A 15310-nucleotide genomic window follows, 5' to 3' on the forward strand; every position below is an offset into this window, starting at 1 on the left:
TCAAGATTTGTATAAAGCTCTAATTCCGTGAATATCGTCATGATGCAAATCCAGCTTGGTAACTCCAGAAGAGATGTAAGGGTACATGATAGCTCCCTCAACCGAGCTATGAGCAAGTCCGAGAAGGTGACCAATCTCATGCAAAGCCACTGTCTCCAAGTCATAATAACCTTCCAAGGCGCCGACGGACCAGGGCTCGTCGGAGTCGTAGTGGAGCTTTCCATAAGTCGGTGCATAAGCATGAGCTAGAATCCCACCGGCGCCGTCAAATGAGCTCCCATCTCCGTGATCTCCTTGTTCGAAACTGATCTTTATGTCAGCCTTCTTGTAATCTTTGTGTCGTCTGAACTTGAAGTGAGTGCTGGCCGCCCACGTTTGAAAAGCTTGTGCAACCGGAGTCTTGGCTTCGGATGGAGTGCCCGGAGCGAAAGCGTAGGTGAGGTGGTACTTGGCAGGAGGCCATTTTTGCTTTTTGCTGAAGAAAGAATAGTGAGAGACTTCATTAATGTGATTCTTTTTACTATTGTCGATTTTGTGGACGCCAATATGATCTGGCACACCGCAACGGGGCGTCATCATCTTGGAAACGGTTTTGCCGTCAAGGGTTCCGGTGGCTCTGAGGTGGTAGTAGTGCTGGTAGTCCTTGACGGCCGACTCAACGACGTCGTCGAAATCGTCATCGTCAGCATGAGTGTGGTTCTTGTCGTTTCCGTAGCTTAAGTAACCGAATTTTTCAAGGTAGAGTTTGAGGTCGTGGATGCCTTGAATGTGATCACCCTTGTGAGACCCCTTGAGATGCTCCAGAAACTCGAATGGCGATGATGATGAGTTTGTGTGACTCTGGGATTCTGATGAAGTTGGACAAGAGAGGAGAGAAAGGAGAATGAAAAGGAGATTTAGAGTGAGTATTGTGAAGAGAGGGAGAGTTTTTGAGGCCATTTAAAACTACGTATGTACTAATTGTCCTTAGAAATAATATGATGCATGGTAGCTAGTAGTTTTTCGAGGGCTATTTATAGACCCAAGCTAGATCATTTCATGATTAAGTCTCACTCATGCCTTTCACTCCATGCGTAATATAAACGTGGCAACTTCTATATAGCTTCAATTAAGCTAGCCTCCATAACTCGACTTGGTCAATTAAAAGAAAAAACGTATTATTCAAGTTTTAGGGTTTTTAATCATATTAACCAAGAAAATCTAAAATCTTCCCTTTAATTACTACCGGAATAAGCCAATAGCACCATGTTTATCCTTTTTTTTTTTTATCATATTAAAATGAGGTAAAAATTTCAGCTTTGTAGGAAATTTTGCTATATAAGCCTATAACTTTGTGCAGTCTACCAGAATAATACGTACTTAACTTCATTCTCTACTGGTTAATTATTCTAGCAAGATAAGTTTCTCATTCATATACAAAAAAAGCCTAAATTCAATTTATAGATGTTGAAATGTCATATTGATATTGCCAATTAAACCTAGTTTTTCACATGGTTATTTTGTAATTGAAATCTAGGTCTACAATTTATGTTGTTTAGGACTTCTTTAATCGATTCTAACAATGCCAACCCCCACCGGATATGCCAGAAAGTTATGGTGGACATAATATCGAACAAATTAAAGATGGAGCTCATCGACATATCCAAATACTGGAAAAAATCAATATATGGTCAAAGATCAACATCCCGACCTTAATCAAAGATCGCATGTGCCGGATAATATTAATTGTTCTCTAACAGACACAATTTCTGTTTCGGATATCTGTGCTTATATCATTTTTTCTTCATGAGATTGTTCATATTCATCAATGTTATTTCTTTTTTTGCTGGACAATCATCAAAGTTTATATTTTTGTACCATTTTATGTGCACAAATAATCTCCCATGCATTATTCAAAAAATAAACTCCCATGCAGGCACGTGCCTGAAAATATTCCCGGGGATAAATATGTATTTGAATAAGAACGTTTCTGCCATGTTTTGTATGTATGTATTTGTTCTTTCCAGGGACGAATGTTTATATTTATTTTTTATTGGAGAATCTTTATAACTATTTACACAAATGTATGAGCACATATGCTCGATCATATTCTTTCTGACAACTACGTACATATGCAGATATATAAGCACATGCATATATAGCTAACAATGTCAATTTACTTCCTATTTCTCTTGTAAAGCACCACCCCCTTCGTGATAATATGCACTTCCAGGTGATGATAGAGTAGAATCTGATTGAAATTACTACTAATATGACAACCTAGAGCCAAGGACATTTTAACTAATTCACATAGATTGCAATGATATACATTTTTATGATAGATCACCAAGGCATTTTACATCGATAACACACACACACACATACGTACACACACACGCACACACATCTCCATCACATATACATACGAATGAGAAAAGTAAATCTTATTCAATTGAGAAGCAGTTAACTCACTGGCAAATTTTGCAAAACGTAGACATAATTCAAGAATCTATATATAGTGGAAGTAAAGCTAGGCTAGACTAAGAACAATTTTAACACAGAGATAATCTCATGAAAACTTTTAGGAAAACCCTAGGGCCTCCATGTACCATTTTATCTTTTATTCAAGGATTCGCCATGATAAGGCAAAAACAGCGGGAATTCTTTGGATGGCTAGACTATTCCTCTTTTGAGAGACGGATATGCGTTTAGCTTGGCCGGCGTAACTGTTTTGCGCTCTCGCCACAGATAATTCAAGTTCAATGTAATACTACATAAAATGAGTATTAGCTAGCTGGATGAAGCAGTGCTGGCTTTCCAAGGGTACGTCTGACATGAGAAGATAGAGAACCAAACAGAGACCAGAACAACCAGGGGCGGATCTATGCACAGACTAGGACGGGCTCAAGCCCGTCCGAGATTTTTGGGCTAAAAAAAAAAATTAGATGTATACTCTTGTAACTCCCCACTCCGACAGTTCGAAGATGCCTCATGCCTCCGTCAATTTCAGATCCAGCCTCAAAAGCCTCGATGTCCATTTCCTGAAGCAAATCAAGCAATGACTCATCTCCCATTCTTGATTCTCCCAAGCCATAATCCCATCAGAAATCATTCCAGACAAGCATGAAGCTGGAGAAAGGGGGGAGAGAGAGCAGCCCAAGGGGCTGCCTCTGTTTTGGTGCGGCTCTGGAGGTTCAAGGAGAGAGAGAGTGGTCTCTTCGTCCTTCTAGAGAAAAAAAATGAGAGAGTCCTCAATTAAGGTGTGGCTGCAGATATTTGAGTGAGAAATGGGATAGGGCTGCCACATGGCAGCATGTGAGTGGGCAAGGGGAGAAAAAAGAAAAAGGAAAGAAGAAGAGCACGTGCAGCATGCTTATCAATGTTTGTTTGTTTAATTGTGAATGGCACTATGAATTGGAACTATGAACTGGAACACAAAGTGAATGGCAAAAGCTTGAGTCCATTATTATAGTAGCTAAAATCTATTGCTTTACAAGGTACTTTTTTCTTTTCTTTTCATTGTGCATATAAAATTGTGGCTTACGTTGTGCTATATGGAAATATCCAGTGAATGAGCGTGATAGTATTCGAACGTTTATTTTGTTGTTGATTTTGTTTTTTAGTTTTGTATAGATATGCATTTGAGGGGTAAGGCTCACTACGTCCTCCCCTGACTAGGTGTACCTTTTTTTTAAATTAATAAAATTCTCTCGCATCGTCGATATTTTTTTTGTTTAAGAAATCCAGCCCGTCCAAGGTTTCATTCCTGGATCCGCCCCTGAGAACAACTTGCTGGATATATTCATGACCGAGATCGAGATCTCAGATCAAGAATGAGATCGGTCGATGATAATGTAATTCAGTTGTAGCAAGTCATTCTTGGCTCAACTCCATTCTCTACCTCTTCATGCAAGACACTTAGAATTATTGCTATTGCTTGGTTATGAATTTCCTGAATATTATTGTTAACGTATTTATAGGGCAAGCTAGCTAGCTAACTCAGTTCCAGCTTATTGATAGCTAGTTGACGTGTGCATGGATTCCATATCTTAAAAATATTCCAAATTATCAAGCCAACTTAATCGACCAATAGGACTTGATTCCCGTTGAAAAACATATAAGGTGAGGTCTTTCTTCAACCCTGCGGGAGCAAATTAAAATCTTGTCGATTATTAGTTATTGTGGGTATAGAATTCTCAGAAAGCAGACTAGACAGAGAGAGATAGAGTTGACTCGACTCGTTTTCCGAACTCGATCTCTTCCTCCAGAAACATCCTTGGGTCAAAAAGTACGTTGCCAAGATCTCTTCCTCGAGGGCTCCAGGAGCATCTGATGGGACACATTCACACAAAGTAGCGCAGCTGCACCATGGAGGCATTTATAAGTGGAAAACTATGCATTTATAAGACGTACATGCATGTTTATGGGGAATTCCTTTCCGTTATCGGACTAATTTTTGTTTTTGTTTTTTTTTTTGAATAATTAAATAGCAAAATACAAGGGGAGACATAGAACCTGAACCTCATATTACAATAAACATAGAGAAAACATCCTGAAATAATACTAGAAGTCCCCACAAAATCTATGTATTCTAACAAGTACCAATTAGTAAAGAGTGCACGAATGACTACTCTATTTGCTTTGACATAGCGCCATAGCGGTGACATATCTATCCTAATATCTGCAAATATAAATGAACAAAAGATCAACTATGACAAATATAGGATTGATATGTTTTTCTGATCCAAAGTTAGGATGCGTAAGACATTGCAATCCTATAACATAGTAAGTACATATATATCGCAAGCAATATAAATTGAAATCAAAGATACAGGGATTGTAGAAATACTGACTAGATCTACTGCCTCCTTCCATTATTGTTCTTCTCCTAGATTCAGCCTTGATCTCAAATTGTTAATGGGACAATTTGATTGAGGTGTGGTGCTCTAGCAGGGATCAATGAAGGCGTTGTAATCCACTTTATATCAGAAAAGTAGTTAAGGCAGTTCCTTCCATCAAGGAACTATCTTATAACTTCCTTATCTTTGTTTGATGGATTACTCTAAATAACCATACCTATTTGAATTCAAATTCAAAACACATTACATTAATAAAGATGTTACAAACCGAACTCTAGTACTCCTCACAATGTCAGCTTAAGTGAAAATGTTGATGTCTAGTTCAATAGGTCTTACATTTATTGTAAGTATTTTCGGAATTTAAGCTTTCCATGCTCTGTTAATGCAGTGCTATTGGGAGTTTACGTTTGATAAATGCAATGAGAAAATTGCAGTTTTGGAGCATACTATCAGCGTATGTGCACTCATATGTTTCTAGCTACGACAAAGGTTGCAACATTTATTAAGAAACCGCTTCAAATACCAAATACTTTCAACCTTTCAAGATTATAAAGGCCGTCAATTTATTTTGTAATAGGTTACTTTTCTTGTAGTACTGTGTTTTTTTGTTGGAGGGTCGCTTCTCAAGATCTATTTCCTACCAACAATGACAGGTTGGAATTGTGGTTAAGAAAATTAATGAGTTTGGATTAAGATATAGGTCATCAAGAGTTTAAACTCTTTCAACTTGCGCACAACTAATAAACCACGAATAATTTCAATCAACATTTATAGTATTTGATGTTAGGATCTATCACTTTCCCCATTAACCCTAATCACAATCATCGGCAGAACAATGAGAACTTGAACAAAGTGAAGTCATCAAACTCTTCATTAACCTTGAAATCATATATCTTCTACTTTGTTTTTGGTATCATCATAAAGGAATAAGAGACATATATATATAATCTGTCGATGCTTATTATGTATAATGCATGTGCGCTTGTAAGAAAGCCTGTCCCAAGATAAGCGTTGTTGTTATTATTACTAAGAAAGAACTAGATTCCATAAACTGTATGACTTTCTCTGAATTACGACTTGGAAACTCGGAATAAGGGAATCTAATTAGGTTCCTCGATCGATATTACATTTTAAGGTTGTGAATGAGTTTGACTTATGTAGTTTATCTGTTAGCAGATCATGACCACAGATGGACCTCTACATTGTTTCAGCACATAGCTAGCTAGTGATGGAAATCTCTAGAATAAAGTTATGATGATAAGGCTTTAAGTCTGCTAGCTAATCAGAAAAACATTTCCACGTACAGACATCTATGTTCTTCATGTCTCAGTCTGAATTTATTCCTTATCTTGTTTAGTTGGAACTGCATGTCCCTTAAATTGATATGTCGAAGTTAGTATAGTTCCAAAATTCGTAGATTGCGATTGCACATTAAATTGGGGTCGACTTACTCCTTTTTCGAACTGAGGTAGAAGGTTTTCCAAAGCTGCGTCCTACGCAGAAATTCTGCTTATTATAGTTTTTTTCCTGATACTTTCCACATACCCCAAGTGTTTATTATTATTATTTTTTTCGTTTTTCAAGTTTAAAACATTACTTGCACCGTTAACTCATACGTCTATTATAATTTTTGAGTTTATCTCTCTGTATGTAATCTAACCCTAATTTTTTGCTCGACTATAAACCCTAACGTGTACTACATGCAATTCTAATAGTGTGTGTGAGCAAATGAATAGATAATTGATAATGAGTGTACATGAAGTATCCATTAGGTTGATTCATTTTCCTCTATGATACACGGTTTGCAGTACACAATATCCAAAATTCGAGCAGAGAATTCAAATTGAAAAACACTTAAAAAAAAGATTAAAAGTACTCATAACCTAGCCTGATGGAGTCAAACTTAGAAGAATCAATTCCCGTTGACATCTAAGCTGCTATGCCCCAACTCCCAACTAATACAACGTACACCTCATAATCTTAAGATTATATTCTCATACAGAATCAATTAATTCTATTATCCTCAAGAATGGTATGCTTGGTGGGGACATATATATTGTTCTGATTAATCCGACTTACATTCCCAGCTGCCTATAAATGTTTCAGTGAGCTGCACAATTTCTAATTAAGTCGTTGATTCAGACAGTCCACTGAGTCAAATTGAAAGATGAGGATTTGATTATGAATGTAGTTTGTGTAGTCTTCCATGGAGAGAAAGAGAGTAGACATGAGCCAGGAATGACTTGCCGGCCGGCACATGCCTGCCGGTATAGTCCTTCCTGAGCTCTAGTTTGTTCTTTTTCTCGTCATGCAAGACGCTGGAAACTAACATCATCCAGTGCATGATTGTGCCCTTGATTGCAAGCACAACAACTAAAACTTGTATGTACACACACACACATACATAAAGTATGCATACACACACATATAATGGATGCAGAACGGGACTTGGGCATAGATCAAATGACACCGTCGTCTAGGGCTTCGAACTATCACCCTCCAAACTTTTCAAGTCACTTCTATATGGTACAGCTATATTACTCGATTATGCAATTCGTACTTTTGGTTCTTCAAATTACTTCAGATGCAGTTGTACTTTCATCTTACTAAATGCTCTTTTCAACCTACAATCAATCGAATTAACTTTCGCTTTAAAATTCCAAATTAACTTACCGACAATTACAAATTTTATCTAACCAGGCGAAGCCAATTGTCCACTGAATGGGTTTGGATACGCCCTCGGAGTGAGGAGCTGTTTTCCAACCGAACTGAAATAGCCAATTATTCATTACATATCACATAGAACTGTCTAGAAAAGGATGCGTCAATCCAATAGTACGTACGTAAGTAGGTGGTGGTTCAAAACTGGTGAAGATTTTTGAGTTATCATTGTGAATAATTACCTCCACATATACTTGACAACTTAATGCTTAATTTCTTCGTGGGAAGAAATTGATTTTTTGGGCGATATTAAACTTATGAGTAAAGTTTAGTACAATGTCGTTATATTTCATGTAATATTTTAATTATCATTTTGATATTTATGTACCATTAAAAAAATATGGTAACGTTTGAGTATTTGTATTAAAAAATAATAATTGTATGTAAATTATACGAAAATAGGCATACATGTTGTATTTCATGTAATATTTTAATTATAATAATTAACGTTTGGGTATTTATACTAAAAAATGATAAGTGCATGTCACATGTGGATCATATGTCAACTGATAATTTTTTTTTAGGAGAATGAATAAATTTTTTGATTAAAAATTATACGACCGTGCTATGTTGACATGCAAGAGTGATACATACACTAGAAATTATATGCTTCATAGTATTGAAGCCACAGATGGTTTGACCAATAAGAATACTTCTAGTCAAGGAACCCATTAGATCATGAATTGGACAATTATTCATGTGGCTAAATTTTAAAGACTTAAAACTAAACACCTAAGTTTACAATCATCCGGATAGCCCGCAACATATTTAATGTCCAAAAAAAGAAGAAGACAGAATTCTAAGGGAGGTGTATTGTATTTGGATTTGTGCAGACTTTTTTTAATTGACAGACTTTTTGAAAAGTCCACAGACTCTTTAAAAAGTTGGTAGACTGCTATTGATTTCTTAAAACCATTGATTTTAGTAACAGACTTTTTATTCATTCTTGAAAATCCATATACTTTATTATGAATGACTTCTATAGATTTTCTAGTAAATAAAAAAAATAAAATAAAGAACACAACCAATGCAATCCAAATGCAAAGCAAGATAATAACTCGTTGCCTATTCAATGGTCGAGTATCTCTTCTAGTAGAACTTGACTCAAATGAATGATTATTACTCTGTCTAGCTAGTTTGTTCTCATTTCTAATCTCCCAATCAACTTAAAGATACAATATAGATCACTTGATGCTTATGGTTAATTAATTATTCTCATCAATTTTGTTTTCACCTATTAACATATATCATAAAAATATCGATCAATGTCTTGATCTATAATCAATCAATCGAAATTCAATTATTCAAGCTTTCCTTGAACAATGATATAAATTCAAATCAATGAGAATAATTAATTAATAAGACAAAACCTAGTATTTCATAGCAACACTATTCAAGGTTTTAGGGGTAGACCACAATATTTGGGTCTTAGGGTTTCATAAATCATTTTTTATTGCTATTAGGGTTCCAAGTATCACAATTGAACAAAAAAAAAAATTCACATTCAACAACTACAATGAACATGTTAGGAATCAAAAAATATTGATATCATGAAAGATTAGAGAAAAGATAAGAAGAAACAAGAGTCTCTCTATAACCAACCTCTTTGCGCGCAAAGAGAAAACTTTGATAGATTTAAAAAAAATAAAAATAAAAATAAAGTCTTTGATAGACTTTTTCAAATCTTTGGTCTTGTGGCTAGAAAATTATTGGAATTTGGTATGTATAGTTAATACTACAAAGTCAATTATTATCCTTGATTTTCTAATTCCATTTTTTTTTTTTGAATCCAAGGAGGTCAGATATATTAATGTTCAGCAAGCAGTACCAGAAACGACACACCCATAAGGGCCGACAGAAAGAGCCGTCCTGTAGGACATACAAAGGACCTATACTAACATAGAACCTACGCACTCCCGGGTACACCCACCTTTTAAGGACTAATAAGCACCTTTATTCTTACAAAATCTAGTAGCGCAGAAGCAAGGTAATATAAAAGTAACAACCGAGCTAACTAGATTCTGCGACCTATGAAAATTTAAACATTGCTAGTAGATGAGGGTGCAAATTCCTCATCTACCAGAATAAAATTAAAAACAAAAAAGACAAAAGCAAACCAAACCCTAGCAAAGATGGAAGCCATAGCCCATGAAAGGGCCCAGGCCCAACCACAGTTGCTAAGGACACCCCAAGCATATACTTTTTCCATCATCACACCGCCGCCGCGCCACCTGCAGCGCCGCCGTCCTCTTTGAATCCCTTCTTGCAACCAGACCAAAACATAGCCGCATCCAAATCCCAAACCCGGAAACCACTGCCTAGAAACGGAGGTTTCGGGCCCAAGGAGAACAAAACAACCCTTGTCTCTAGCCGGTCAGTCGCAATTCCTGCATAGCACCTGGCAATAGTATCGCCACCACAACACTCGATCTGAGATTGGTCGTCTTTCCCCGCAGGACCACCACCATCATCACTCGGCTCCATCAGCACCAAATCGAGATCCACCCTCGATTCGATTGACTTCGACAGAAAAAGGAGGCAGCAAGAGGCCCCGCTATCCACCCTCCTTCCACCATCATCGATCTGCCCAGCCAAACCCACATAGTTGATATACTCAAAACCATGACACGCCGCTTTCGCAACCGTTATCAGAGGACCACCGCCAATAGAACCCGCCGGCCATAGAGCAAAAGTGCCTCTGGTCAATACAAGATGGCCAGATGAAGCAAGATCGGGGACATGATGAAACAGAAATCCATCACCGTCACCAGAAGAGCGAACAGAGAAGAGGGGATAACCCACCTTCTCGATCGTAGGTTTACCGCCGCCACTAGGGTTAGATAGCCGCGGGCGGACATACTCTCGTGAGAGAGTCAGAGAGAGAGCCATTTGATTTTTCTAATTCCATAAGTATGAATGAAATTTTGAATACCTCTGAACTTTTATTCATTTTTAAAAGTCTTAATTGAATACCCCTAGATTTTGGTGGAATTCATAAAGTCTTTAAAAATCCTAATCGAATACCCCAAGACTTTCATGGACTGCTGAAAGTCTATATTTAATACACCCAGACTTTTAAATTCCATAGATTTCTTAAAGTTCCACTAATTCCATATACAATACACCCCCAATTGTATCACCTTATTTTCTGAAGTGCCCCCTCTCATTTACCAAAGAGGAAGTGGAATCCCAACTTTAAATATATTCCACCAAAGGAAGGACAATTATAATTACAATGCTTGTTAGTTTGGTTCATTTTTTTTTTTTTTAAATATTAGATGTGTGCCACAGTTTCGATTATAGGTGAGAGACTAATTAACATTACAGGTTTACAACAGGTTTCATGCATCATAGAGTATCACAAATTCGTTGTAAAAAAAAAAAAAAATATGGGAGTGCTTTTGCTAATTGTAGTTTTGGTGCTTGGATACAATTTGCAGACTGTATCTGAAACTTCCTAATATGTTCAAGGATGCAGAAGCAGATGCAAATAAGACAACCTATAAGGGAATATTGCAACCTTCTACGAACCTCCATATAGTATATACTCGTAAGTATACTATGTTTACTGCAACTAAATTACTGTGGAAAATGTGATAATTAATATCAAGAACTAAACCCTGAAGGCTAGGGTCTTAGCTAAAATCAAAGTTCCAGAAGGGTATCTTTTCACCTTTTCTTTTTGTAGCCTCTTCATGCTATGGAAATCGCAGTCGCGGAAACTTGATTGCAGCTGCGAGCCATGATTTATGGAAGAACAAGGCGGCTTGCGGTTTATATTATCAGCTTTGTTGTACTGGCCTGGGCCTGTAAGCTAGTAATGTATCACTGGACACCCCGGTAAGGACACGGATTTAAGGTTTCAGTTGAGATCGTTGATTTTTGTCAAACTAAGAGTTTTGGAACCATAAATCTTTCTCAGGATGTCTTCAAAATGCTTGTTGTTCCCGGTGTTGGGAGAATCCAAATCGAGTAATACTATCGACTAAACTGGTAGCACCTATAGATTTGCAGAAATATTTTTGCTTAATCGTAAAGTAAGATAAACATTTCAATTAATAATTGACATAGATTAATGGTTTAGTGATCAATCTGTAGACTAGTGATAGACTGATAGCTGCACACTTTTTAGCTTTATCACTTTTCATCACTACTATCACGAGGATCAAAATAGCTTGCTCATAAGTCGGATCAAAATAGTGTTTGGTTCAACGATTTCTCCTTTAATATTTCACAACCTCACTTGTTTGATAAGCTTCGATCTTTTAAAGATATATTCCTCAGAGATATGCTTCTTAATTATTTTGTTCATTAAAAAAAAGTGATAACTGAACACTCACAGTATACATGTGTGTGTGTACAGGGCCCTTCTTATGAGAGATCTTTTTTTTTTTAGCCATTTTAAGGGATCGCTCATTAAACTCTCTTTTCAATCACATATTCACATCTTAACCGTTCAATTTTTAGGTATATATGAGTAGATCATCTCTGCAAATTTTCAGCTAAATTGATAATCATTAAGGCATTCAAATATGAACACGAACGATTCAGGTTGGACAGATTTGATTCGTTTATTGATTTAATCTAGTTCAATGTCTTACGATCATCAATTTGGTTGAAAATTTACTGAAATGATCTATACATTAGGACCTAAAAATTGAACAATCGAGATGCCGAAATACGATCAAAAAGTGGGTCCCACAATGAATCTCTTAAAATGACCAAAAAAATGGATCCTTTAGTGGAAGGGCCCGGTCCTTAAACTCATTTTTTTTTTTTAAAAAGATGTTTTTAAATAATCATAACCACTAATTCTCAAAAAAAAAAAAAAAATCATTTTTTTTTAATCGAAGGAGGTCAGCTAATTTATAATTCAGCAAGCAGTACCAAAAACGACACACCCCTGAGGGGCCGACAAAAAGAGCCGTCCTTTAGGACATACAAATGACCTATTCTAAAAAACAGAACCTCGCACTCCCGGGTACACCCACATTTTAAGGAGATTTACGCACCTTTATTCTAACAAAACCTAGAAACTCAGAAGAGGTTTAAATAAAAGTTACAATCGAGCACTAGATTTTGCGACCTCTAACATTTAAGCACTAACTTGGGCCAAAGAGACCCAAATCTTCCAAAACCACATCAGATGGGCAGTCCAAGTCCAGTAGAGACTGGCCCAGTACAGCCCAACACAAGGAAACCCTAGCATCCTTTCCCATTCACCAACCGCCGTCGTAGACCATCCCACCGCCGCCGACCGTGCCATCTCAATCACAGGCCCGCTGACGACGGCATGCAACACCAGCCAGCCGTCGCCATAAAAGTCCATCCGGCCACCATCGTAACTAGCGCAGCCACCTTGCATATCAGGACCAGCCAAATCACCCTGACCCTCGCCGCCAGGTTATCCCCACCACCACCATCGAACAGGAATCCCAACAAGAACCTTGGTCCACCCGAAACCAAGCCAGCCAAATTCCATGCCCGAGCAGAGCCCCACCACCGTCGACAAACCTCAGTTGCCACAGCCCAAAGCATCATCAAGCAGCAATCACCGCCATCCACTTCAACCACGAACCCGCTTCCACAGATCCAGTTCTGGTTAGGCACCAGATCATCCCCATGACCAACATCCGGGGCTTGAGAAAGAAAATTAGGAAAATGTCGTCGGACTACCCCGCCGTCACCACCATAGTTTAGATCACACAAGGAGGATAACCCATCCTGCCAGATCGTAGATATCCTACCTCCACCAGCCAAGAAGAGAGACAAAGGAGAAAACTCTCTTACGAGAGGCAGAAGCATAGCCATTCAGAGCTTCCAAAAGAAAAAGAAAAAAATCATAACCACTCATTCTTTAGTTACCTACACATATATGAATCCTATAAAAAATTAGTCAAATCGGAAAACGTTTAACCATTTGATTAGCACAATGTTCGTTTTAATTTTATCTAACGGACTACATTTGTTTACACAATTTTGAGTGACCAAATGATTGTGGATTTGGTTGATTTTTTGTAGACACAATTCTTGCGTAGGAATCTAAAGGATCAACGGTTGAAATTATTGAATTATGTCATATATATACTAGTATAAATTGTAAAAAATCCTCAAATTCTTGAAGTAAGGATGTCCTCTCTCTTGATCCTCCCTCTACACACACACACACACACACACACACACACACACACACACATACAATCTATTGTCCCTTAATAGAGGGGCAATAGATAGTCTATTGCGCCTATCTATTGCCCCCTAATAGACGTCAATGTACTCCAATAGAGGGGCAATAGACGTCTACTGCTCTCCAATAGAACTTTCGGTTACCGGAATGGGAACTAATCTTCTTAAAATTAGACAAATAAAACTTTGATTAAAGAAAAAAAAAGAGGAGATTACATCAATTCAAAATGTCTATTGCCCCCCAATAGATATTCAAAACCTGTTTTTTCCTTTCCTTCTGCCCCATTACTTAAAAAAAAAGAAAAGATTTGGGCACCCAAGTCTTCTCCTTCTTCTCCCTTTCACCGGTTGCAGACCTCAACTGTGAGACGTGAAGAGATGGACGCCTCAATTTCTCGATTCTGTACCTTGTGGAAGCTCACGTCGCTGGAGTAGCCAAGGCTGTTGAACTGGTCGGCGACGGAGGAATCGGGAAACGAGGTCGGAAACGACGACGTTAATTTAGGCGATGAGGTTGAGGGACTGGCTGCAGATCAAGACTAAAGTGGTCGGCCGGAGTTCTGAAGCGAGTTTAGGGATATGTCCAGCGAGTCTTCCATTTTTTTTTTGGATGAGACGACGCCGGCTCCTCCGCCGCCGACTGCCTCGGAGTTCGTCGTTGTCGAATTCAAACCATGTAAGCTGGACTTGATCGAAACTGGAAATGGAAGAGAGAGAGAGAGATCGTATGCTTCGCCGGAAATGAGAGCACGGAGATCACGACCGGCGACGCCATCGGACTGAGGACCGCGGAGACTCGGAGTGAAGAGGAACGATCGGATAGAGAGAGAGAAATCGGAGAGAGAGAGAGAGAGAGAGAGAGAGAGAGAGAGAGAGAGAGAGAGAGAGAGAGAGAGAGAGAGAGAGAGAGAGAGAGAGAGAGAGAGAGAGAGAGAGTATGCTTCGCCGGAAATGAGAGCACGGAGATCACGACCGGTGATGCCATCGGACTGAGGACCGCGGCGACTCGGAGCGAAGAGGAACGATCAGATAGAGAGAGAGAAACCGGATCGGAGGAGGAGAGAGATAGAGAGTGGCAGTGGATGTAATTAATTAATTGATTTAAGGGCAAAATGATTATTTGGTGTTAAATTGGGTAGGTGGGAACAAAAATCTGTTGTTGGGGTAAATGAGATAATTTTTGCTTATTTTAGGGCTTTGGGTCAAGGACCTTTTTTTAAAGTATATTGGAGGCCTGATAAGTAAGGAGGTCCAAACCACTGCAAGTGGCCTAATGGTTCTTGCCTAGTTGGGTGTGCTCTCCGACCTAGGTTCGAATCCCGAAGCTGTCAAAGTGCCCAGACACTGTGCTGTAATGCACAGTTGGAGCATTTCATATGCGCCGAAGGGGTTTATCTTGGGCCTAGGAAGCCTTTGAGTTTCCCTTGACAAAATCAAAAAAAAAAAAAAAAAGTAAGGAGGTCCATATACTAATTTTAAAAGTATGAATAGAAGCACTCAAAAATTAAATAAATGAAAACAAACTTTTTTCTCAAAAAAAAAAAAAAAAAAAAAAAAAAAAACGA

The 15310-nt window shown here is 38.1% G+C and overlaps 1 protein-coding gene across 1 annotated transcript; it reads right to left on the bottom strand.

Moving 5' to 3' along the window:
• On the bottom strand, positions 1 to 939 carry LOC133708404 (metalloendoproteinase 5-MMP-like). Its single transcript, XM_062133865.1, has one exon. It carries the CDS (start codon positions 937 to 939, stop codon positions 1 to 3), a length of 939 nt encoding a protein of 312 aa, XP_061989849.1.
• Between the last annotated feature and the right edge of the window lie 14371 nt (positions 940 to 15310).

Source organism: Rosa rugosa, chromosome 5, assembly GCF_958449725.1.
Source record: "Rosa rugosa chromosome 5, drRosRugo1.1, whole genome shotgun sequence".
In the NCBI taxonomy this organism is placed as follows: Eukaryota; Viridiplantae; Streptophyta; class Magnoliopsida; order Rosales; family Rosaceae; genus Rosa; species Rosa rugosa.